Source organism: Lepidochelys olivacea, assembly GCF_965140295.1.
Source record: "Lepidochelys olivacea isolate rLepOli2 genome assembly, chromosome: 1".
Taxonomy (NCBI): domain Eukaryota; kingdom Metazoa; phylum Chordata; order Testudines; family Cheloniidae; genus Lepidochelys; species Lepidochelys olivacea.
In genome coordinates this window covers 226,063,106-226,089,668 of record NC_140411.1, presented here as the reverse complement: position 1 = coordinate 226,089,668, position 26,563 = coordinate 226,063,106, and the positions used below count along the sequence as shown (strand labels likewise).

At 42.1% G+C, this 26,563-nt stretch overlaps 1 protein-coding gene across 2 annotated transcripts in view; it reads right to left on the bottom strand.

Moving 5' to 3' along the window:
- Positions 1 to 26,563, bottom strand: part of LRP6 (LDL receptor related protein 6) — a 191,372-nt gene that overhangs the window by 20,384 nt on the left and 144,425 nt on the right. For both annotated transcript variants that reach the window (XM_084627378.1, XM_084627379.1), the window contains 8 exons: positions 24,087 to 24,303; positions 22,791 to 23,080; positions 20,241 to 20,467; positions 16,797 to 16,981; positions 15,996 to 16,322; positions 8,502 to 8,704; positions 6,413 to 6,624; positions 4,823 to 5,013 (listed from right to left, as the gene is read on the bottom strand). In XM_084627378.1, coding sequence (XP_084483504.1) covers positions 4,823 to 5,013; positions 6,413 to 6,624; positions 8,502 to 8,704; positions 15,996 to 16,322; positions 16,797 to 16,981; positions 20,241 to 20,467; positions 22,791 to 23,080; positions 24,087 to 24,303 — 1,852 coding nt within the window. The remainder of the gene's footprint in view (positions 1 to 4,822; positions 5,014 to 6,412; positions 6,625 to 8,501; positions 8,705 to 15,995; positions 16,323 to 16,796; positions 16,982 to 20,240; positions 20,468 to 22,790; positions 23,081 to 24,086; positions 24,304 to 26,563) is intronic.

Below are 26,563 nucleotides of genomic sequence, written 5' to 3'. Positions count from 1 at the left end.
TGTTCATTTAAGCGTCTAATAATTCTGTTCTTTACTATAGTTTCAACCAATTTACCTGGTACTGAAGTTAGGCTTAACAGCTTGTAATTGCCAGGATCGCTTCTGGAGCCTTTTTTTTAAATTTGGTGTCACATTAGCTATCCTCCAGTCATCTGGTACAGAAGCTGATTTAAATGCTAGGTTACATACCACAGTTAGTAGTTCTGCAACTTCTCATCTGAGCCCCTTCAGAACTCTTGGGTGAATGCCATATGGTCCTAGCAAATTATTACTGTTAAATTTATCAATTTGTACCAAAACCTCCTCAACTGACACCTCAATCTGGGACAGTTCCTCAGATCGGTCATCTAACAAGAATGGCCCAGGTGTGGGAATCTTCCTGCATCAGTCTTCACGGCAGAGGATGTGAAAGAATTCATTTAGCTTTTTCAGCAATGGCCGTATTTTCCTGGAGCCTCCCTTTAGCCCCTCAATTGTCCAGTGGCCCCACTGATTGTTTGGGAGGCTTCCTGCATCTGATGTACTTAAAATTTTTTTTGCTGGTAGTTTGAGTCTTTGGGTAGCTGCTCTTCAAATGATTTTTTGGCCTGCCTAATTATATTTTTATATTTGCCTTGCCAGAATTTATGCTCATTTCTATTTTCCTCAGTAGGATTTAACTTGAAATTTTTAAAGGATGCATTTTTGCCTTTAACCACTACTTTTACTTTGTTGTTTAGCCATGGTAACATTTTTTTGATCTGCTTAATATGTTTTTTAATTTTAAAATATGTTTAATTTTATTTGAGTCTATTATGGTGTTTTTAAAACATTTCCATGCAACTTGCAAGCATTTCACTTTTGTGACTATACCTTCTAATTTCCATTTAACTAATGTCCTCATTTTTGTGTAGTTCCCCTTTATGAAGTTAAACGCTACAGTGGTGGGCTTCTTTGGTGTTTTCTCCCCTGCAAGGATGTTAAATTTAATTACATTATGGTCGCTATTACCAAGTGGTTCAGCTATAAGGCAGTTTGGGGTTTTGGCTCTCATGAGGTGATTAAGACTTTTGGCAAAGAGGAGGGGAAGTACTTTTTTCCCCTAACCCTTCTGGAAAGAATCAACAGCAATTTTAAGTTTTGTGCATGGGCTTGAGCTCTTCGGACTTGTCTTCATCAGGGAAAAAAGGGGAGTTGTTCATTCATCACTAATATGATGTAAAATCCTAGTGAAGACAAGGCACTTTGTAGTTTTCATACTAGTTAGTAGGAAAATGTAAACCCTTGAAAACTATGAGGGAGTTAACTCAACCTGCAAACTAGTGTGAAAATTATAAATTGCCTTGCCTTCACTAGGTTTTTACTTTGCGTTAGTTACCATGTGTTAGTTAATTTGAATTAGGAATATACCCTTTTCCCCAGTGAAGACTCCCTCTCCGTTCTCTATATTAGCAACCCTCGGCAGCGACCAGGAGAAGCACATTAGCTGAATGTTTATGCTACAGTGAGAATTATTTAACAGCACTGACTTTTAAATGGTCATTATTAGATTTCAGAGTTAAAATTCCATTCAGATGAAAGGGAGCACAGTTCATACTTGTCTCAGAGCTATTGCTGAAGATGGCCTGTAAACTTACTCTGCGCTACTTTACATTAACTTTTTACATTTATTTTCTTCACAACTCTAGGGCTAGAAACTTATATTTAAAAAAAACCCCAGAGCTTAGATTACACTGCACAATTATACTGTGAATTTGGTGACCTGTAAACAGATTTAGTGAATTTATTATGCCCTGCACTTATACTTACTTTTACTCACACACACTCATCACAGGAACTAAAAGTTCAGAGAACCCACAGCTGGAATGTTTGGATCTAAATCCAAACACTGCCAAACCTTCTGGGGTGTTCAGGTCATTTCTATCTAAAACTTAAAAAACAAAACAAAAAAACAAAACAAAAAACCCCTACAGCAGGTAATAGCTTGTGAACGTGTTCAACTACACTATGCTTTGCAAAAAAAAGTAACTGACATTTTTAAAAAAGACTAGTACAATGAACCACCACATATAAAAGGCTACCATTTTTTTTCCAAGGAACGTGTGGCCAAGATTTGCTTTTGGGACCAAAAAGTTATCTATTTATTATTATAATGCCTGAATGTTTTATTATTTCATGTTTATTAATATAAATGTTTTGCATTTTTATAGGCTTTCATTAGATGCGCTCACAGTGCTTTACAGTAAGTTAAACTAATTATCATCTCCATTTTAAGATGGGTAAAGTGAGGCACAGATAGGTTAAGTTGCTTGCCTGATGTCTCATCGTGATTAGCTGATAGATTCTGGCCTGGTCTACACTTAAAACCTAGAGAGTGACTTTTCTACAGTCCACAGTGGTGTTAAAAATCCACATCCCTGAGTGCCGCAACTACGCTGACTCTTAACCCCCAGCACAGACACAGCTAGGTCAATGGAAGAATGCTGTCATCAACCTAGCTACCGTTGCTCAGGGAGTAGGAGTTCCTACAACAACAGAAACCCCCCATCTTTCGCTGTAGTCTATGTCTACACTGTAAGGTTATGCTGGCATAGCTAAGGTGCCATAGCTATACTGCTACAGTGCCTGTAGTGTAGACATGTGTTCTGACACAGCACCTAAGAATCCTCCCCCCGCGGCTTTCAAATACAGACAGCGCTTTCACTTCTTGATCTGGAGCTACACCAGTGTTGAATTTGGCCCTAGGAAAGATGTTAATGGATTCTGTAGAAGGACATATCCAGCTTGATGCAGGAATTACGAGTGTGAGGTTCTATGGTGTGTGTAACGCAAGAGGTCAACTAGATGACCACAATGGTCCCTTCTGGCCTTAAAATCTATGAGTATGAGTCATCTGTTGCGGGAACACTAGCTGTGAGATGTCAAGAAGGGGGCAGAGAGGCGCACAAAGGGAAGCACGACTGTTACTGTCAACCTTTACAAAAATAAAAGTTTTACTTCTTTGGACACAGTTCTTTTATGATCCAGTGAGGAGGTGGGGGATCTACATGACATTTCTCAACATATTGCACAAACTTTTAGCTTAAAAATCTCAGTCTCTTAAAAAGTACCTCAGTTTTTCACCCATATTTATGACTGAGATTAATTTACTATTTGTGACTAAACCAAGACCGTGATATTTATCCCTCATATAAATAAGAAATCCTAAAGTGGGGACCACAAAGTTCACAAAGCGTCCACTAGTCCCACCAGGATTGTCATAAAGGAAGATCCTAAAGGCTTAGAAATCCATATTTGCTCAAGAATGAAACATGACTAACAGGACTTCTTTCCTGCCATTACTTCCCTCCTACATGGGGGAAACTGACTGGAATAGCCATTTCAGACTAGCTGCCTGTGTGGACACACAGTTCCAGAATAAAAGTCAGTGTATTCCAGAATAATTAGTGTGTGTCCAAAATAAACTAATTATTCTGGAATATACTGACCTTTTATTCCAAACTAGTGTCCACATAAGGAACTATTCCAGTCCATTTCCCTGCGTAGACAAGCCTTTACTCATGTGAGAAGTCCAATTGACTTCAATGGGATTTCTATTATTAGGACAACACAACTAGGCCCCAGGTATCTGTTGGGAGCATTCTCCTCTCTCCTATCCTATCACACATATGAAGCATGCGGTCTCTCTTTGTAAGAGTAACAGCATCTGCAGACACAGGAAGCAAGAGAGTTTTTAAGAACACAATGCAGAAAAATTATGCTCTCAGTTTAAAAAAAAAAAAAGGCCTATTAATCAGCATTCTTTAACTAGCAATCTGTCTGAACAGATAGGATTTACACTGATAAATTGCTGTAACTTATCTTGCAGTGCAAATGTCTAAAGATGAGTGTTTTGGAAAAAAAATTCTCCATGTTCATGGAAGGAATGGTGAGGTTTTAATAAACAATACATAAAATCTGATGACAGCTTTTTTTTTTTTTAAAGTACGATAATTTAAAAACAAGAGAGTAGGTTTATAATTTACACCAGCCTTCGACTTTGGTGTTCTAAAAATTGACATAACAGATGCAAAAGGGGAAACAAGGAACGAGTAAGTTTCAGATGTCAGTTGAATCCTGCAGATACTGAATCTGTGGTGGTCAAGGTCATCCAAGGATACATCATACCAAAATTTCAATGTTTTAATGTACTAAGTGTGGTCTACTGGTTATAACACCCGATTAAGAGTCAAGAGTTCTTTTTCTGGATCTTCCATTAACTTACCATGTGTCACTGGGCAAACTGCACACACTTGCAACTGAAATAATACCACTTGTCCTATCATACAGACATGTTATGAAACTTAAATAGAAGACGGAAAGCAAATTGGTGTCCTTGGATGGAATGCACTACAGAATTCCAAAGCATTATTATATCATTAATGAGCATATATCAATGCAATACTTTACTACCAAATTCATTTATAGTTTCCATCACCAGTCTCTACTCTTACTCTCATATCTCATACATGCATGCAAATGGGGGAACGGACATGCATCTGAAGTACAAGGACAGACATTGCAGGTATTACATAGTTTATGTTGCCACAGGCACAGAAATGGCCAGTGCATGCCAACTTAACCCTATAGCACAGATTTTTCACCAACTGTACACTTCCTGGTTTGCCTGACAGGTACTAGTACTCCAAAAAAGTGATGTCCATGAAAAAGAGCAGTGATTATTTGTGAACTGCCTTTGAAGGAGAAGCTAACCAAGGTCTTGAAACTAGAAACTGAAGTGAACAGCACTAATATTGAGCAACTAAGAGTGCAAATGAATTTCTAAACATAAGTTTTATTTTACCTGAAAGGTCACTGCTCTCAATTCTCCGGAGCTCTGAATCAGCCCAGAATAACTTGCTCAGCTGGCTGTCAAGGGCTAGGGCTATAGGTTTACTCAAGCCACTGAAAAAGAGGATCTCCCGTTCAGTTCCATCCAGTGCTGCCCTCTCGATTTTGGGTGACCTTTCCTGCAGATTAGTGAAATACATGTACCTGTAACAGGAATAGTTAGAGTCAAACAGATTAGTAAATTATGCAGGTTTTTATTAAATAACTTTTTTCCCTCTAACAATGTCTCAGAGAGACAAACATCCCTTCTCACTACTGTGCGAAGCGGGAGGGAGGAGGCAGCTATTTAAGACAATAACTGATTTGGGAGTAAAAAAACATTTTCAGTGTCAGGCTAAACTGTCCCTTCCCTTTTGCAGGTGCTCTGCTCCGGGGTAGGAGGAAGGGAACACAGGATACCTGGGCCTAGTACACATGCAGGAAACAGGCTTGCTCTATCTCTCAGCACTCAGGTGTGCAAGGGAGGAGGAACTGACCATCTGTACAGGAGCTGTTTCTAGGCAGGATGGGGCCATGTCTCTTGCCCTGCATTTCACCAGGATGCGTGTGAAGAGGACAGGAACATAACCAGAATTCTCTTACAGCTGGGGCCCACAGCTCCCTGCACCCAGCCCCACACACTCCCCCTGCTGCTCCCCAATACCCAGTCCTGCACCCAGTTCCACACATACTCCCCTCCAGCTTCCCCACACTCAGCTCTGAGCTTTCCCCACTGCACCCAGCCCGATGGTCTCCCTGCCCTGAAAAACACCATCCCCACCAGGAGCCAGGTGGTTTTGGGAGCTCCAGGCCCCATCCTTCTTCTGCATCTCTACTTCCCAGGAAGCCCCAAAAGCTTGGATCCAATCCTCCCCTCTCCTGGGGACTAGGAGTGTTGCCTACTCCACTTCTTCCTAGGGACTGGGGTGCCCATGAGTGCCCAAAGGACTGTAAAGGTGGGGTGGGGGTAAGGAACATGGAGTTGCAACACCCCTCAAATCTATGGGGCAGCTGAGCCAAATTTGAGTGAGTAATGTTGTGACGTGGTGCATGGGGTTGCAGTGTCACTCAAATATGGCCTGGCTGCCTCTTCTTCATGACAGAGGGGTAGCTGTGCTAAATTTCTAGCTCCAGTCCAGGGCCAAGTGGGGTGGGGTGGGGATGGAGGGAGGGTGAACCCTCTGAGCCCTCTACCCCTCATTGCATCCATTTAAAGATGTATCAAGTCCTGCCCTGTATTGGGCTTCTCCCCTTCTATAACACAACACTACCACCCTCTAATGGCACTGCCTCTCCATCCCAACAAGGCTCAGCCTCAGGAAGGCCATAATTGAACCCTGCTAACCTTTACCAGGGAAATCCTGGCCCCAATTAAGTCAGTGGAAGAATTCCCATTGACTTCAATGGGCCCGTATTAAGAATTTTAGAAGTCTCAACCTTCAGCACCAATGCAAAAGTTCCAAAGACACCTTTATTTTGATGAAGGGTAGCCAGAAGCTAGAAGATTTATTAATAGGATCTCCGGGTTGGATTTTCCCTACTATTCCACATTACAACTACATACCCTTTCTCTGGGTTCACCACAATGGCCCGGGGCCTGTCGTCTTCTCCTTTCAGCACCACGCCCATCGGTCTCCCATCCAAGCGTGTCACATTAATCACATTAGTGGCTTCACAAGTCCAGTAGATATAGCGGCTGTAGATGTCAATGCTCAGATCATAGGGCTGCATGTCTAGGTTCTGATTGGGAACCGGACTCGTCACCACAGTAAGGCTCTGGGAAATCACCAGAAGGATATTACATTCAGTGCATCACCTAGAATTGGATCTGCTGTATGTGAAATTCTTCCAAGTTAGAAAGAGGCCTCCAAAATATAATCCTAAACCAGGAACACGTGTTCAGTTGATTCTCTCTCTCTCGGTCCCTTGGTGAGCAACAGCAGAGCGAGCAGTGGACACAAAACATACCCTGGCAGATTTAGGGGGATGGAAATCATACCATTCGGTTGCAGCTCAGAAGAACAGATGTTGTTGTTGGGCTTTGTGGGGGTTACATTAACCAGATTACATTGGTTAAATCCCAACCACTCTAAGAGAGGAGACAGCTAGATCACTAAAGTCAAGGTTTCCACTTGGAAAGGCACTCTCTGAGCCTTGGCATGGCACAGTTTTGATGTTTCTCTTCCAATTCTATCTCATTCTCTTTTTCTTAATAAACCAAACTCCTTAGACAGTCCAGTTCCTCAGTACATAGACTAATGTGAATACAGAACACACATCTCTCTACAACACAAAGTCCACGTCACCAATAATCCCTAACCCTGAACAGTCTATAGGATAGATCAGGAAAAGAAATGTTCAGGAGACCAGCTGATGACTTGGACAACAGCTCTCGCATCAATCCTCCTACATCATTTTCATCACATATGTGAGTAGGAAAATCACATTAGGGAACCCTTCTAACTGGTAGAGGGGATATCTGCTAGCACTGGTCCTTAGTCTAGGTATGAAATTTAGCACTTTAGAATTTTCCCATTTTACTCCCTTCTGAGTTTTCCCTGTTTTTCCAAGTATTTCAACTACATGTAATCCCCCTTTCTGGCCCTCTTCAATGTATAGAAAATTATTATGCAGACATTATAATCGCTCCACAGATAAGATCAAAGTAGTCTTCCCTGTGACATACACGATTTACCCCACCCAGACAACTTTATTAGAGACATATCGATCCAGCTGAAAGTCCATGTACCACATCTTAGCCTCCAACAGTCTCTCTGGAAAGCCTGGAGTAAATTCAATGCGACATTCTGGGGACAAAGGTGCTCTGTAAAGTAGTTTGTCTTGCACTTTTGGAAAAGTTGCCAACCTTTTTTTTTTTGGCTTGTCACATCTTCCAAAGCACTTGGCCTAGAAACTGCACACTTGTTTTATTCTGCTGGTCCTGGAGAGATCTGGCACTTTGGACCAGTTATGGATGTTAAATTATTTAGATGTTCACGAAAAACATCCCTAAATAGGAGTGAAGGATGAACGAGCATTTCAACGGAATCCAGTTCACATTTCCCACCCCCTCCTTAAGAAACTGCACTTTCAACAAAAAAATTTATGTCTTCAATTCCCCGCCACCAAAAATAAATAAAAGATTTTAAAAGTCTGAGAATGAACAATTGCACAAGCCTTAATCAATTACTGTTACCTCACCCATCCTGCACCACACTTTGTCTCCGGCCCCATCCGTGCCTCCTCTCTGCTCCCCAATCATGTGCTCCCTTTCCATGCTGCTGGGATTCTTGCAACTCTGTTTCATGCCTCTAATCCAGAGTCCCACTGGTCTACTACCCCACTCTCCTCATGCCTACACCAGAATTCCCCAACTCCTAGACAGGAGCGGCATACCACCCCAAATCTCTTACCCTCAAGTCAGTGTACCTTCCCCGGTCATCTCTATTTCCCTGCACAGACTATTGCCCCTTCTGTATTTCCTACATGAATCCTACTATCCATTTCTATTGAGGTTCTCATCACCACCAGTCCAGACCAGCTACAGCGAACCCGGAGCTAGCAGGAAGTCTGTCCGTCTATATTATTTAAAATTTAATCATTGCTTCGTATAAACAGTGCCTCATCTCTTTGCAATTCCTCTCACTGGATACCTGGCTGCCATCTTCTTGTGCCTTCCGGATAATGTTCTGCCGAGAGTCAATCCAGTAAAGTTGCTTATCTAGGGGGTCATAATCGATGGCCCGGACATTCCTGAGACTGTGGATAGGGAGTATGATATCTGGACTCTGTTGCTCATCTATCACCATGCGATTAATTGCGTTCTTCTGACTGAACAACAGGAAAGTTGTAGGAGCTTTAAAAAAAGGGGGAAACACACAGAGCAGAAACACCGGTTATCTATATACCCACTACTAACATTACTACACAAAAGCTATCAATACCTTACTTTCCCCTAGAACCCACCTCTTTCCTCCTCCCCACATATACACACATCTGCACAGAGTTTTTTTTTTTTTTAGGCTTTAAAGGCATCTTTTAAAATAAATTCTTGTGTGGGGATGTAAAAAGCAAGGATAATTTCAAATGCAAAAAAAAGAAAGAAAGAATATGGACACACTCTTTGAAATCATGACAAGATCCAGGTATTCAATTTAAAACACTTTTCCCAAGTCTCTTCACAGCATCCTTTTAGCCCAGTGGTCTGTCCTGCAATAAAGTTACAGTGCACTGTAGAACAAGGCCCAGCAGCCTCAGTAAAGTAGATCTCAAGCCTGGAAAGATCAGCAGGGGGACATTTCACCCATTTCACCCACAGGGAGACATTTCACCTATAAACCAGGCGAGGCAACAGTTGGGCGAGTGAGGTTCCAGAGAACATCCTCTGTCTTTATTATTTTAGGCATGTACTTTGAGTATTTTTTCTGGTTGCTGCTAAGAAAAAAGTTTCACTGGCATAAAAATATACTTTTCACACTGTTCAAAATTCTGACCTAGGTGCAAGTTATTTTTGCTTTCTGAAAAACCTGGATTTCCCCCCAAGCATTTCACCAGTGACTTTTTTCTACATTTAATCACTAATTAATAGAAGATAAGACAAAAGCAAACCAAACACCCCTCCCCCCTACACACACACACAAAGTTTGTTGTACGTATGTAGTATATAAACAGCAAAACACCACATTTGGAAAGGTCAAATCCCTTATTCATTACATAAACCAGAATTTTAAGGGACACATGTAAAAGAGAAAGTTTTAGACCAAAACAAAGGAAGTTGTAACTGAAAGCATGTGTCAAGGTTCCTCCCCCACTCTGAACGCTAGGGTACAGATGTAGGGACCTGCATGAAAAACATCCTAAGCTTCTCTTTACCAGCTTAGGTCAAAACTTCCCCAAGGTACAAAATATTCCACCCTTTGTCCTTGGATTGGCCGCTACCACCACCAAACAAATACTGGTTACTGGGGAAGAGCTGTTTGGATGCATCTTTCCCCCCAAAATACTTCCCAAAACCTTGCACCCCACTTTCTGGACAAGGTTTGGTAAAAAGCCTCACCAATTTGCCTAGGTGACTACAGACCTAGACCCTTGGATCTTAACAACAATGAACAATCCTTCCAACACTTGCACCCCCCCCTTTCCTGGGAAATGTTGGATAAAAAGCCTCACCAATTTGCATAGGTGACCACAGACCCAAACCCTTGGATCTGAGAACAATGAAAAAGCATTCAGTTTTCTTACAAGACGACTTTTAATTGAAATAGAAGTAAACAGAAATAAAGAAATCCCCCTTTTAAATCAAGATGGTAGATACCTTACAGGGTAATTAGATTCAAAACACAGAGAACCCCTCTAGGCAAAACCTTAAGTTACAAAAAAGATACACAGACAGAAATAGTTATTCTATTCAGCACAATTCTTTTCTCAGCCATTTAAAGAAATCATAATCTAACACGTACCTAGCTAGATTACTTACTAAAAGTTCTAAGACTCCATTCCTGGTCTATCCCCAGCAGAAACAGCATATAGACAGACAGACCAGACCCTGTTGTTTCTCTCCCTCCTCCCAGCTTTTGAAAGTACCTTGTCTCCTCATTGGTCATTTTGGTCAGGTGCCAGTGAGGTTACCTTTAGCTTCTTAACCCTTTACAGGTGAGAGGATTTTTTTCTCTGGCCAGGAGGGATTTTAAAGGGGTTTACCCTTCCCTTTATATTTATGACAGCATGCAAGCCTCCTTTCACAAACAGTCAAATCCCTCTGCTCCCCCGCTTCCAGAGACCCTTTGTCATTCTCAGAGATCCACTCAGTAAGAACTTCAAAAGGAAAGGTATTAAATAATTGTCTTCTTGATATCTGCAAACTCAGACTTCTCTAGCATTAGTATTATCCAAATGAATCGTTCATTGTATGTGGTGGTAGGGCAAATTTCCCATTTTAAGTCCCCCCATTCTCTGGAACTCAGTTTGGGTTTTGGAAAACATTTTCTATTCTCCAACATAGTTTCTCCCAACAGTCATATTTTAACTATATCTCTGGAAGGAACTGTAGGTGAAACACAGCAGCATCCCAGCTGGGGAACTGCTCTTCAAGCTTAATAATGCAGCATTGGCTCTGAAAGTTTGAGCTCCCAGATCTCGTTGCAGCAGCATCTCCTTCCCATAATTAAAAGAATGTGCGCACACATGTGCATTGTGGTCAACAAAGGGAGGAATTGGCCTCTAAACAGAATCTGTGCTAGAATAATGCTCAGAAACACATAACCAAGTAAAATACACAACAGAAAGTTAAAATGATCCATGTGCCAATTACAGAGGCCAAGAGAAAACTTAAATTACAAGCAGAAAAATCTAAGTCTCCAATTACCTACAAATGAGAAGTGGGAAATCTACCAGGGTTGAACATGGCTGAAAAGCTGTTAATGCCTAATGAAAGACTCTGAACCATACTATTTAGGAACAGTTCTACATCTTTATAACATAAGATGTTTCCTGTATTTTTCTCGTTGCTTTGTAACGAAACATTTCCATGAAAACAGGATCTTTACGTGACTACTACTTATTTCTCGTCCGAAGACAAAATTCCCCGCTTATGATATCATAGTTATCACCACAACTATGTCAATTATTCTTTTGACATGCAGTAGAGGAGGAAGGAGGGCATGGTACAAAGATTTTGTTCGCATGCAAGTGGTCCCTTGTAATCAACAGAAAAGAAATACTGAAAATGTGGAGTGTGCAAAGCAGAAATGTTTCCAAGAGGATGATTTTCAAAGTATTCCATGGAGGTGACATTCTCAGAATAAGTGACACCTGATTTGGGTTTAGTGCAGCAGTTAGATCTCTTTACTCATCCATAATGCAGATGAGATAATATCTGATTCTCTTAAGCCAGACTAATCTGAATGACACCAGCAGAAACCATCCAAGCATCCTGGCAGTCAAAAATGGAGGTTACTTACCAGTAACTGGAGTTTCTTCAAGACATGTGGTCCCTATCTGTGTTCCACACATTAGGTATGCATGCGCACTGTGTGCTTGAGTCCAAAAGTTTTTGCAAGCAGTGTCCATTGGCTCACACATGTGCTGTAACTCTCCTCATACTCCAAACCAAGGGCATAAAAGGTGATGCAGGCCAATGCCTTTCCAGTTTTCCATTCTTACAGCAGTTCAAACAATCCACAGCAGAGGGGATGGAGGGCAGGTAGACGGGGACCACACATCTTGAATAGCATCCAGTTAACAGTAAGTAGCCTGCATTGCTTCCTCGAGTGATGGTCTCTATGTGTACTCCCCATGTGGGAGATTAACAAGCAGTGGTAAGCCAAGAGGTGGGTGCAAGGAGACCAGCGCTGACGGTACAACTGCTTTCCTCACAGCTGTCTGCATTTGAGCAGACCAGAGCGTTATGTCTTGCAACGGTCTGCAAAGAGCTCAATTAGCTGCCCTTCATATCTCTGGGAGAGGTACATCTCTCAGCAATGCAGCCAAAATAACCGGCCCTCTAGTAGAATTAGCCCTCACCTGCTCCGGAGCGGGAATATAAGCTAGTTGGTAACGAAGGGTAACACAACTCGAGATCCATTTTGAATGTCTTTGTGTCTATGTAGCTTGACCCCTTGATCACTCTGCTACGAAAACAAATAGTTTAGGTGTCTTAACATCATTTGTTCTTTGCAGATAAAAGGCCAAAGCACTTGAGACATCAGACAATGCAGTCATCTCCCTTCATCTGAGGCATGCAGTTTTGGAAAAGCTACCGGTAAATGGACTACCCGACTCATATGAAACTCAGAAGCTATTTTAGGAATGAATCTAGGGTGGGGTTATAACAAGACCTTTTCTTTATAGAATGTAGCATACAGTGGGTCCACCATGAGCACTCCCAGCTCACCAACTCTTCTGGCTGACATTATGGCTATTAGAAAGGCCACCTTCATGGACAGGTGAGTCATAGAACATGTGGCTAGAAGCTGAAAGGGGGAAGGGGAGCAAGTGAACAACAACAAAACAAAATTGAGGTTCCACTAAGGTCAGGGGTGAAAGTAAGTCGAGTGACTTACCGATACTCTGGGGCCAGCTCTGGCCCCTGGAAGGGGCAGGGACTAGGGCAGAACAGGGGTGGGAGGGTTGAGGGGGTCAGAGCCAGCCCCAGCCCACCCTGTAAGGTAAGTGCCCCCCCCCACTGGGGTAGCAGCAGCCCAGGGCTCTGGAGGCTATTTAAAGGGCCCGGAGCGCCCCTCTTCTACCGCCCTTTAAATAGCAGCTGGAGCCCTGCAGCCGCTACCCCAGGGCTCCAGCAGCGGGGCTCTGGAGGTCATTTAAAGGGCCTGGGGCTCCAGCCACTGCTGGGATTGCCCCCTGGGGAAGCCAGGTTGCCCCAGTACGGTACACCGGCTCTTGCCGGTACGCTGGACCGGGGTGTACCAGCTTACTTTCACCTCTGACTAAGGTGCAAACTTCACCAATGGTGGAAAGGCTCTGAGACTCCTTTTCAGAAATCTAGTTGTGACAGGATCAGTGAATACTGTATGGTATTTAGAGGACAGAAATTACTGATCGCTACTAAATGTACTCGCAGAGAATTGAGCATGAGACCTGAAGACTTAAGAATAAGTAGATACTCTAAGATAGGAAGGATCCCAGCAGATTTTGGACACAAGTTGCATTGGTGAGCCCAGGCGGAGAAATGCTTCCATTTTGCTTAACAGCAGCTTCTCACAGACTCTTTTCTGCTTTGGTTCTGGATGGACTGCACCCTTTTAGAACGAGTATTCTATTTCTGATGCCCATCCAAATACAAGGCCCTGAGTTGCAACAGTCCCAGGTTAGGATGCTAGGACTTGCCCTTATGCACTCAGAGTCCGGCACCTTGGGGATGTTCTTGGGTGGGTGAACTGAGGCCTTCAGCAGATTGTAAACCAAACTGTCTCAACCAGTTGGGTGCAAACAGGAAAACATGAACTCTGTCTTCATGAATCTTTGGTAGCACTAGTGGTGTCAAAGGCATTCCCCAGGCAACCCTTCCATGACACCAGTAGGGCATCTTCTGTCAAGCCCTTGCCCAGGGCTACTCTGGAGAGGTACTGAGGAAGTTTCCTGTCCTCCCATGAGGTGAAAAGGTGTGATGTCAGCATTCCCATTGGATGAAGACGTCATCAAGAACCAAATTATGAATCTCCCGTATGTGATGTGTGGAAAAATGTCTGCTCAAGCAGTCCACTGGGGACTCATAGCCTTCTCCAGGAGATATTTTCCGAGTTTCAGTTCCATAAGCTCATGAATTCTGGGGGGAAAAGAGCAGCAGATGCTCACAGAAATATAAGCCTCACCCATGCAGTAGAGGCAGTGCTGATGTTTGTCATTCACCGAAAAGGAGTGAAGGCAGGAAACACAATTTTTGAACCCTAGGCATAATCCCAGACTTCTCCAGGGAAAATAAAATGGGTGGGGAAACACTAACTACAGAAGAACCTCAGAGTTACGAACTGGTCAACCACACACCTCATTTGGAACCGGAAGTACACAATCAGGAAGCAGAGACCAAAAAAGGCAAATACTGTAACGGCAATTAAATGTAAACTGCTATAATAAATTAAGGGAAAGGTTAAAAAAAAGATTTGACATGGTAAGGAAACCATTTCTGTGCTTGTTTCACTTAATTTAAGATACTTAAAAGCTGCATTTTTTTCCTGTGCAGTAAAGTTTCAAAGCTGTATTAAGTCAATTTTCAGTTGTAAACTTTTGAAAGAACCACCATAATGTTTTGTTGAGTTACGAACATTACAGTGCAGAACCACCTCCATTCCTGAGGTGTTCATAATGCTGAGGTTCTACTGTATACTATAAAAACTACTACAACTAATTATGTACAACATTTTACAGCAATGACGCAGTAAAAAAGAAAAAAAGGGGAGATGAGGACACCAAAGATCTCGATTCAGACCACGCAGCCATAAGCAGGAGCTGAAGAGGTGTAGGCCTGCACCACTTTTCATGCCCTGGGTTTGGAGCATGAGAAAAGCTACAGCACATGTACAGGCCAATGGCCACTGCTTGCAAAAAATTCTGGATTCAAACACATGGTGCTCATGTGTATCCCATGTGTGGAATATATGTAGGGACCATCATATGAAGAATTATGAGTGCTGCACTGGAAGCCACTTATTGAGAGAAAGATGAATTATTTGGCTAGAAACTAACTGTGGCCGGCCTAAGGGCCTTGTGGTTCACACACTGCACAACAATGAAAAAAACTGGGGGTTGGCTGCTTGCTGTCTCTATTGTGATCAGGAACTGGAAGTGCTGTGAAGGCAGCACCCTGGGGCCTCTTTTCTCACTCAAAAGCAATGTCTTTAGCCACACTGGGGTGAGCTCTGAAGGAAGGTCTGTCCAGCACCTCTTCAAGCTGGAATATAAATCACAACTAAATTCACCTCCAACAACCTAAAACGCATCCAACATTCCAAAACATACACCAAAATCCCATTAATCCTCTATGCCTGGTAAATCTCAAAAAAATAAAAGGGGACATGAAATAACTTTCATGGGCTGGCACAAAAGCAGAAGTGTTTCCAGCCTCTCTTCTTACCCAGCCTTATTCTGCTTGGCAGAATGAATAAAAAGGTTCACTGAAATTAATCCCGTTGCCAAGCTGTTGGCCTGGAATTTTTTTTTAAAATATCATAACTTTTACTCAACTGCCTGGTAGGATTTTAGTATGGTTAGAAAACAAAATCCAGCCAGTTTTTTTTTTAAATATCATAACTTTTACTCAACTGCCTGGTAGGATTTTAGTGTGGTTAGAAAACAAAATCCAGCCACATTCACACACACACCCCCTCTGCCAGAACATCCTGCTTTAAAACTTTGCATTGGAACTGGAAAGGTTTTTAATAACCTTTCAGTATCAAAGGTAGAAACGAGCCATGACTTGGCACATTATGTTCCTGTACCAAAGCAAATGGTCTCCTCTTTGTTGCTACTCAAAATAAATAGAGAAGAAATGAAAATGTTTCTTTTTTTCCCTAGTAAAATACTTTTATCTGTTACCAAATTGCATTTGCTTCCATAATTTATTCCCATCGGAACAACAAACATGGCATTCTTTTCCCTGTGTCTCTAATTTGTCATTTGTGCTTAGGGCTTACCACTACAGGTTCTGTTGTCAGAATTCAAGGAATAGTGAGCTGGGCATCCACACACAAAACCACCAACTGGCACTGCCAAGCAGAGATGGGAGCAGTGCCCATTGCTAGATGCACATTCATTCCAGCCTGCCTGTCTTGAGGAATGGAAGACCAGGATATCCATCACATAATCCAAATGGCCTTGGATGATGGTCCGGTTCTGGCCACTGGTCTTGTTGGCTCGCTCAATGCTGCGCCGGCTCCAATCTGTCCAATAGATGTAATCCTGGTATTGAGTCAAGCCGAACGGGTGAGGCAAGTCATCGGCTATAACTTCACGGTCAAGGCCTGTTTTCAAAAAAGGGAGAGAGGAAAACAAGAAGAATTACTGGGGACATACTGGGTTTTTCTAACAATGTGTTAGACATTGCTTCTTTGTGGATAGGTTAAAAAAGGCAACAAAAAAAAATTAGTTTAAAAATCAGCTTCCACCAGGATTGCCAGTCTCCTGGAACAACCCGTCTGCAGCACAAGGCCCCTTCCTCGTCTGTCTCTCTCTTTCACACATACGTCCTACTCTCATGCCTGATGCATACAATGGAGTACGCCTACTTTAAAAAAAAATTTTTTTTATTTAAATCAATTCTGAGCGTATTATATCTATGAGCTTTTTTGCAGTTTGGCTTTCCTACCACCTCGCCACAACAAATGCTGGTTATATTTTTTGCCGGACAGGACACTCCAAAAGCTATCAGTTGACAGCTTTGTCCTACATGTAACTAAAAATACACAGCTTGCACAGAAAAAGCAACAGCAGCTTACCTAGCATATTTGAAGATTCTATTAAGTTGGTATCTAGATCAGTCCAGTAAAGTCTTCTTTTTGCATAATCAATTGTTAGCCCATTAGCTCGCCCCACGTTTGGTACCAAAGTAGTACGTTCACTTCCATCCATGGCAGCTCGGTCAATCTTGGGCTTCCCACCCCACTCAGTCCAGTACATAAACCTGTATAAAAATGCCAGAAATTTCTCATTTATCTGATATAGACGTTCTGTGCTGATGCAGACTCTTAACATTTCTTGTGAGTACATGAAAGGAAAAAACAACACAAAAGCAAGAAGAAAGGGAACAGAAAATCAGAGTTACAAATTTAAGTGTTTATTAAAACACATTACATTAAATATTTTTCTCAAAATACAAGCTAGGAAATGAGTCAGACTTCCCTATACTGTTTTCAATAATATTTGCTCCATCCAAAGCTGGACCATTACCAAGGACTTCCTTACTAGAGCCCTTCAGTCTTTAACTAGTTCACGTGTGTTAAGCTAATAATAAACAGGATGGCATCTGGGTACATTAAATTGCATGTTGTTCTTTATCAAAAATTGGTCCAAAGCACATTGCATGAGCAACAAAAATTGCCTTCTGCTTCTATTCAATCCTCCACTGAACACCAAACTAAATGTTTCTTTTAAAATAGGTGAGAGTGAGGATATTTCCTTTCTCCACTAATTTCCACACCAGAGATTGCTTTTATAGATAGCAATGGACTAGACAATTTTCATGGTTGAAGTACCACAAAACTGTATGGTATTTCCATTTCACTCAGATATGGATACAAAGGATCACACACCTGCCTGCTAATTTATGCCTCACTTGTTGCCAATGTGGAGTTATCAAGGATACTACAACATTTCACATACCAGTGTATGTTTTACTAAAGGATGTTAAACACACCACAAAATCCTTCCTAAAACAGTATATTTCTTGTGCAGACATTTGGTATCAGCAAGGCAAGTACACATCTTCCAAAATGTTATGACTACATAGTGCTTAAAATTTGAATATAACATAACTAGCCAAATTAAACACCTTTATCCCAGGTCATGATAACGTTCAGACAAACCTGATTTGCATCAACACAACCTCTCCAGGGAGAGAGAGGTTTCTGAAGTAACTGCCTGATGATCAAGGAAAAATGTTTCTTCCTTTGGCTGTCAGGGTACCTGAAAAGCTTTTCACCCAGTCAGATGCCCAGCACAGATCTAGTACAAATCTCCACAACAGAAAGGCCATGGGAAGTTTCATTTAAGTGATATGAAAGTTGCAATAACAATCTGGCATGCGTGGGGGGATGGGGGAGGAAGAGGAAAGGAAACGGATTTGTTCCAGATCTAGTACTGGGTTGAGGCAGCTGACCAGAAATGGGAACTAAGCTTAACTAATTTTGTGTGACAAAGTGGTGCTCTGCAGGACATTTTAAAGTTCTTCTCCCATGTACTCCCAACAAGCTGAATCGTAACAGATTGTCCAGAATAAAAGCTCAAGTATTCCTAATTGCAAATTTGAATCATGCAGAATAACACTGTATTCATTCAGATTGAGAGTCTCTGGCCTTGCAAACAGATCTCAGAGGCTTTCCACTGCAGTTGGGTAACGATACACTTCATCTCAGATACTGCTGAACCAAGGTAATGCTCTCACCCTCCTATGTATAGAATACAGATCATCTAAGTACTGTGATAGCAGTCACCACATAAGCATATACTATTGTTCTCTGGCATCACTGCATTGCAGCAGGGAGATGTGTTTCCATATGTATGATACCAAACTCTTTGTATTGCCTGCCATGGACTATGCTGACCCTAATATCTTGAACACACAACACCCAAAAAGGTTAGATAGGTAAGCTAAACTAAATAGGAATAAGATCACTATGAGTGTGAAGTGATCTGACAGAATATGTACTGGCCAAGACTATAAAGAAATGGATAGATAATGGATAGGTTCCTAAATACATAGGCTCATTATTCAAAGGAAGCTGCTGAGTTAGGTGTCTAAACATAGGATTAAGAAGAAAACCCACTTTTGAAAATCTTGGTGATTATTTACTGTTTTAAAAACAACAAGAGAGAATGCAAGTAAAGCAACTTCACTGTCGGGGTCCCAGTGTGAATTTAAGATGAGGAACTGAGAACCACTCTGGTCTACGTGTGTTTTGACAATATTTCTGGCCAGACAGCTATTAGAGCAAGGGAAAATGAGGAACTTTGCAGTAAATGAGAAATACTAGCTCTTGTGAATACCAGTGATGAAAAGGAGTCACAAACCTCAAGGTAAGTGGTAAAATCACAGCACTAATCTGCAACTCCAGGGATTGAGCTGCTTTGAGGGACTACGTGGACACAGCATACTCCCAAAACATCTGGCTCAGATTTGCATATCACATCTGCAAATTTAGTTCTCTCCCACTTTGGATGAACATTTTTGGTATTTAGCAAACTTTAACTGCTATTTTTCAAGTGAAAGATGGTATGGAGAGGCAGCTCTACCTAGTGAATGGGAGCCTGGAAATCCTGAGACTTTCCAAGCTCTGCAGTGACTCAGTCTGGACTCGAGCACATAATTCAGTGGCTGATTTTCAGAGTTCCTGAGCTCCTACAGTTCCAACTGAAGTCAGTGTAAATTGCGGGAATTCAGCGTGTTTGAAAACCAGACCCTAAATTTCTCTGTCTCAGTTTCCTCATCTGTAAAATTGGGGTAATATATAACTAGCGTCTCTCACGTGGATTTTGCAAGGAATAAATTAGTAAATGCTTGTAAAGCATTTCAAGGTTATAAAGTGCTATTTAGATGTTAAGTATTATGACCGTTTTTTTCTTATTACATTTTAATGTGATTGAGTCCATTTTCCTGGAGAAAAAAAAAAGAGTTCCCCCTTTATAAAAATCTTACATTTTGGATTGGCAGATAGTGCATCCACGAAAACTGCTCTATTTCCCTCCCCTGCCTACCCAACTTGTCCCTTCCCTCCAAAATAATTGCTCTCCTTATTCTCACACAGTGAGCTTCCCCTTCCCCTCAGAGGCAGAGCACATAATACCCTCACAACACCCTAATCTGTGATGAAGGGAGCTCCATTTTAAAAGGACAAATATTTTCAGAGCTTTCAGTGTGATGGACCTTTTCTAATTAACGAATTCCATAAACCCAAAGCTACTTCGATTTTATGATTAATTAAAAAACTAAATATAAATCCTTTTTTAATGAGCTTCTCTGATTTTTGTGAAGTATTCCTAATGATTATTCAAGGACATTAAGAGCACATTCCTCCAGCCCTTGTATTCTAAATTACTAGGTTATATTTCCCAAGCTGAGTTCTCTCAGGATTTATATACTGGTGCCTCATTAACATGCCCTACAGAAATTATGCATGTGTTATTTTTAAGAAGTTTGTAAACATAAAATTAAGTCAGCAAGTTACCCTTCAGCAGGGTCTAATGCCAGTGCCCGGGGGCTGTCCAGATCCTTCCACACCAATACTTGACGATGTTGTCCATCCAGCTTTGACACTTCAATACGATTTGTTCCGGTATCAGCCCAATACAGGTTCTTCCCTAGCCAGTCTACTGCCATGCCTTCTGGGTAATCCAAGCCAAACTCCACCACATGTTCGAGTGCACTGCCGTTCATAAATGCCCTGCTGATAGTCTTCAGGGATACAATGATACACAGGCAAATTAGGAATTTTACCAGTCTGTCATTGGGGTTTGCATTTAAAAACTTTCAGATTTCAGGCATTTTGCAGAAAAGAAGTTCATACAATTTGCTGCTTACTCCTACAATTAACAATAAGGCCTATTCAAGAGTGTTGATTTACTATGCTCTATGAAAGGTCACTGAAGAAATAAATGGGTTGACTTTAGTTGGGTTTCATTAAGCAGTCTACATGCCACACTGACCTTAACAACTCACTGACAGCTTTGAGGAGAAAACATTTTGGAATTCTCAGGCTCATGCTGAAGCTTCTATGCTACAGCGAGGAGCAATATTTTAGAGTCACAAAGACAGCATTTAAAGGCAAGAAGAGACCACCAGACCATCTAACCCAACCTCCTGTATATCACATGCCACTCCCCACCCAACCACTCCACGCCACATTATTAATTAATTATGTTTATTATGATAGTGCCCAAGGATCAATTAACAGCGGGGACCACTGTGGTAGGCACAATACAGATTAGTAGACAGTCCCTTCCCCGAAGAGCTTTCAATCTAAATACACCAGACAGCACACAGGCTGGAGGGGGCAGGCGGGCAGAACACACCAGCACAGTGAACACTGTGATTGTGAGAAATGTCTTGTGTCAGTGCCATGATTTATTTTAAACAAGATCCTCATCTAAAAAGTTCAGAACAAATCATCACCCAGATGAAAACAATCAATAGCCAAGAAGTCAGTTAGCTCTGTAGTGCCAGTGTTTATGGATGGATGGTAAGCAACTAATTTAATTCTCCATTAAGAAGAGTTTTGATCTCTCTTTTGTCCAAAAGATTTCTCTCTTTTAACTCTCAACTTCATAGACCTTCCTATGACAACAGAGGCAGCCATAATTGTATAATATTTCACAGCTTAGCCATTCACTGATATACAATTATGACCAAGAAGCCCGAAGATAACATATCTTTGCCAAGGGACAACAATGGTATGCAAACACTAGTTTCTTCCCATCCCTCACTCCTCATGTTTCTAACACTGCAGAAGTCAAAGTTCAATTCTGTTTGCTTACAGTTTGTGCGCTAGAACCAGTGATGTCACAAGAGTGTCCATAATTGGGAGTTCAGGGTCCCTTAATCCCTATCTACAATGCCCTTTCAAACCAACGTTGGGAGCAATGTTTAATCTATTTCAACCACAGTTCAAGTTAAACCAGTTTCTACAACAGTTTGGCCAGCTTCCCTCTTGGAAACTCATTTACAAGTTAAGTTTTCAGCCCTTGTGTGCCCAACTCCTAAATTACAGAGTGCCGAACACAGCAAGTTATTGTGTAAGCCTTTATTTAAAAAATCCTGATACTTCCATTTCTGAATAAATTTACTCCTCCTGAAAATGAGTGTGTGAAACTAGACTGGTGGATATCGATGCTGAAACTTGTACACCATTTGTCTGCCTTTTGAAATGCCTATTTCTGATCTGCAATACTCCCCAATACTTCAGTCTCAACCGAATAATCTAGCTATTTCAGTATAACTTACCATTCATACCATATTTCACCTAATGTATGGTATCTTCATAACTAATGCATACCGAAGTAAGATTAACATCAGCTTTCACTTCAGGCTCAAGACACAGTTCCCTCCCACAATGTATTTGGCAAGATATCCATATTAAGTCCCCCAAATCTCCCTCAAAGTGGCGTCTTCCCCCAGTTTCAGTTTTCCACAAAATGCTGACTTTTATCCTTGCAAATTCATTGTGTATGTGAAAAAACATATACCCACTGATTTAAAAAGAACATGTCTGAATTTAGCCAGGATATGAAGACATTTTGTGTTGAGTCACGCTTTTCCCTCTGAACTAGAATTATGTAAAATTTATTTGTTGGTCAGTTCTTGAGTTTAAAGTGTTTTGACAATGCAGCAATAGCAGGACTGCATGGGTGGAGAGTGAACCCTGGGCTCGGGGAGGCTAGCCAGCAAGCCCCTGGCCCAGCCTGCCCCTTCTACACGAGGCCCCGCCCCTCCCACTCCCCTTCCCCCACAGGAGCGCTGGGCTGGCGATGCGCCCTCCCCGGCCCCGAACACTGGGCAGTGTGAGCACCAGTTCCAGCCACCAGGAGTCCCCGGCCCCAGGCCGGGGTTCTGGCCATGGAGGAAGAGCCACAGAGCCCCAGCGGGAAGCAGGAGGAGACCTGGGAGCGGAGCATGGGTGGGACAACACAGGGCTGTTTGGGGAGGCACAGCCTCCCCCGGCCTTTGATACCTGCTGCCCATGCAGGACTGAACACTAGACAGAGACAACTCCCTCCTTTACCTTCAGTGAGATATCTGTCCAGTAAATCCGATTGTCTGTCACGTCAAAATCCAGAGCAGAAGCTTCTTTGACTCCCGTAAGTGGGATGGCAACATTGTTGTTGTTGGTTTCCAAAGAGATTCGCCTGATATCTGCTCTCCGAGAAAAGAGCAGGAAAGCTTCTGGGACAATGCAAGTCCTCATATCACTGATGAGCTCTAAGCCTATGGGACAGGCGCAGCGAGGGCCCTGAGGTCTGTACAGACAGAGGTGGCTGCAACCACCATTGTCCTCTGCACAAGGGTTTGCACCTGCACATTCAGTAGAAGCAAAAAGAATTTTTTGACATTGTCATCCTTTTCAAGAGAATTATCCTCAGACAGAAGTGCTAACTTTCTCCACAGTACATTGCCCCACAATCTACCTCAGCCTTGTCCTATAGCAATTACCTTAAGAATGGAAATAGTTGCAGACTTCACACCCATTCAGAACACTAATAAAGAAGACTATTGTGATAGTTTTTTGTGTAGGTTATGGAAGTCTGTCTATTAAGAGCTGCACCAACACCACCAAACACTCATTTCACACAGGCCAAACAGCTGGGAGGAGGCCTGCATTTGACACATGTAACTTAGTGCCCATTTAGACCAATCAGTGCACATGCAAAACCTGTGTCGCTCCTAGCTTTCGTGCAGACACAGAGCACAGTTCGTAGACAGGTTGTGAGATGAAGGCCTATAGAACAGTCTTAGCTTTATTAACCAACCGTTGGTCCTAAAGAAATACAAATCAACACGTAACTAAACTGAATTTTGTACATGTTCTAATAAGGCCCGGTCTACACTAGAAAATTAAGTCAGCCTAATCATGTCACTCAGGGGTGTGAAAAATCCACCCCCCTAAGTGGCGTAGTTAAGCGCACCTAAGTCCGTGCGCAGACAGCACTAGGTCGACGGAAAAATTCTTCTACCACCCCATGGGGAGGTGGATTACCCATGCCAATGGGAGAACCCCTTTTGTCGGAGTAGGCAGTGTCTACACTGAAGCAGTACAACAGCACAGCTGTAGCATTTGAAGAGCAGACAAGCCCTAAGATGACGACCAGGCTATCGAGCCCTCAAAGCCTGCAGAAGATCATTGATGACACCGTTCCCTACTCTCACTAGCTGAGTTAAATACAACCACAGATTTTCTCTCTGTTCTTGTTTATACTTTGGGGTAGTGTCTTTACAGTGTGAAAGAACCAGTTACCCCATTCAGCTGCTTATGAAGCTGCTTTTCACACTTTTTGTCCAGATCTGATTTTCAGTCACTCACCAATGATCTGATGGACATTAGTAGCTTTCAGGCCCATTAGGTCAGGCAGTTGGTCTATGATGATTTCTCTTTCTGCTGTACGCTTATGCACTCGCTCAATGCTACGCCTTTGCCAGTCAGTCCAATAGATGTAATCTCCCAGCAAAGTGAATCCAAAGATGTGAGGCAGCTTGTCCTCCACCAGAACTCTCCTGCTACTGCCATCTGCATTCATGACCTGTGCAGATACAAAAACATTTGAATGAGAGAAACCCTGCCAACATGCAGAATAATTTCTCCAGACAGCCCACAATTAATAACTAACTTTCAACACAAAATAAAAAAAAACCAACAACTAAACTATCAGAAAGGCTTTTGGCAAATCCTCCATCCACAAACCCATGCAGGACCTGTACATCTAAGGCTATATCCTTATAAGCAAAATCCTGATAAACAGATCCTAAAGTGAGGTTATGACTCAGCAAATCCTATAGTAAGAACATGCAAGAACTGCTATGCTGGTTCAGACCAACGGTACATCCGTCTCCAACTGTAGCCAGTACTAGAACTTCATGGGGAATAAACAGAACTGGACAGTTGGAGTGATCCACACCATCTTCCCCCCTCCCAACTTCCGGCAGTCAGAGATTTAGGGTCGCCCCAAAAACAGGGTTACATCCCTGATCATCTTGGCTATCCTCCATTAACTTATCTAGTACTTTCTGAAACCCAGTTATACTTTTGGCCTTCACAACATCCCTAGGCAATGAGTTCCACACGTTAATTGTGTGTTATGTGAAAAAGTACTTCCTCTTGTTTGTATTAAGTCTACTGCCTGTTAATTTAATCAGATCACCCCTGATTTTTGTATTGTGTTGAAAAGAGTAAATAACACTTCCTTATTTACTTTTTCCACACCATTCATGACTTCACAAACCTCTATCACAGTGATGCCCAAACTTTTCCTCTCACCCCCTTCCCCCTCCTTACCAGTGAAGGAATGTGTCCACGCCCCCCTGGGCCAGGAGCAGAGTCATGGCTAAGCAGGGGGGCAGGAGCAGAGCCTCAGCCAGGCGCAGAGCCTCAGCCGGGGCAGGGCCACAGCCGGGGCAGGGCCACAGCACGCTCCCTCCTCACCCTTGCATGGGGGTTGGCTGGGGCTCTGCCATGCTCCCCGGACATTCCTCCATGCTGCCCTAGGGGGCGCACCCTACAGTTTGGTGACCACTACTCTAGCATATCCCCCTTTAGTCATGTCTCTTCTCACTGAACAGCCCTAATCTTTTTAGTTCCTCCTTGTAATGAAGTCAGTCCATACCTGGATTATCTTTGCCGCCTTCTCTGAATCCTTTTTCCAGTTCCACTATGCCTTTTTAAGATGTGGCAACCAGAACTGGACACAGTATTCAAGATATTGGTATTTATATAGTGGCATGATATTTTCCATCTTATTTTCTACCCTTTTCAATTAAACTTTTTGACTGCTGCTGCATATTGACCTGAAGTTTTCAGAGATCTATCCATGGTGATTCCAAGATCTTTCTTGAGTGGTAACAGCTATTTTAGAACCCATCATCATATATGTGTAGTTCGGGTTATTTTTTCAGATGTGCATTACTATACTTTGCATTTACCTATGTTGAATTTTCTCTTTTTTTTTTTTTTTGCCCAGTCACTCAGTTTTGTTTGGATTTAACAATCTTGAATATTTTTGCATCATTTGCAAACTCTGCCTCCTCAGTTTTCACTCCCTTTTCCAGATCACTAATGAATGTGTTGAACAGCACAGGTCCCAGTACCGATCCTTGAGGGACCCTGACGTTTACCTCTCACTGTTGTGAAAACTGACCATTTATTCAAATCCTTTGCTTCCTACATTTTAAACCACTTTATGATCCATGAGAAGACTCTCTCTCTTATCCCATGACTACTTAGTTTACTTAAAAAAACAGGAGTACTTTTGGCATCTTAGAGACTAACAAATTTATTAGAGCGTAAGCTTTCATGGGCTACAGCCCACTTCATTGGATGCATTGAATGGAACATATAGTAAGAAGATATATATACACATACAGAGAAGGTGGAAGTTGCCATACAAACAGTAAGAGGCTAATTAATTAAGATGAGCTATTACCACAGCAGGAAAAAAAAAGCTTTTGTAGTGATAAGCAAGATGGCCCATTTAGACAATTGACAAGAAGGTGTGAGGATACCTAACATGTGGAAATAGATTCAATATGTGTAATGACCCAGCCATTCTCAGTCTCTAGTCAAACCCAGGTTAATGGTATCTTGTTTGCATATTAATTCAAGCTCAGCAGTTTCTCATTGGAGTCTGTTTTTGAAGCTTTTCTGTTGCAGAATTGCCACCCTTAAGTGTTTTACTGAGTGGCCAGAGAGGTTGAAGTGTTTTTGAATGTTATAATTCTTGACGTCTGATTTGTGTCCATTTATTCTTTTGCATAGAGACTGTCCAGTTTGGCCAATATGCATGGCAG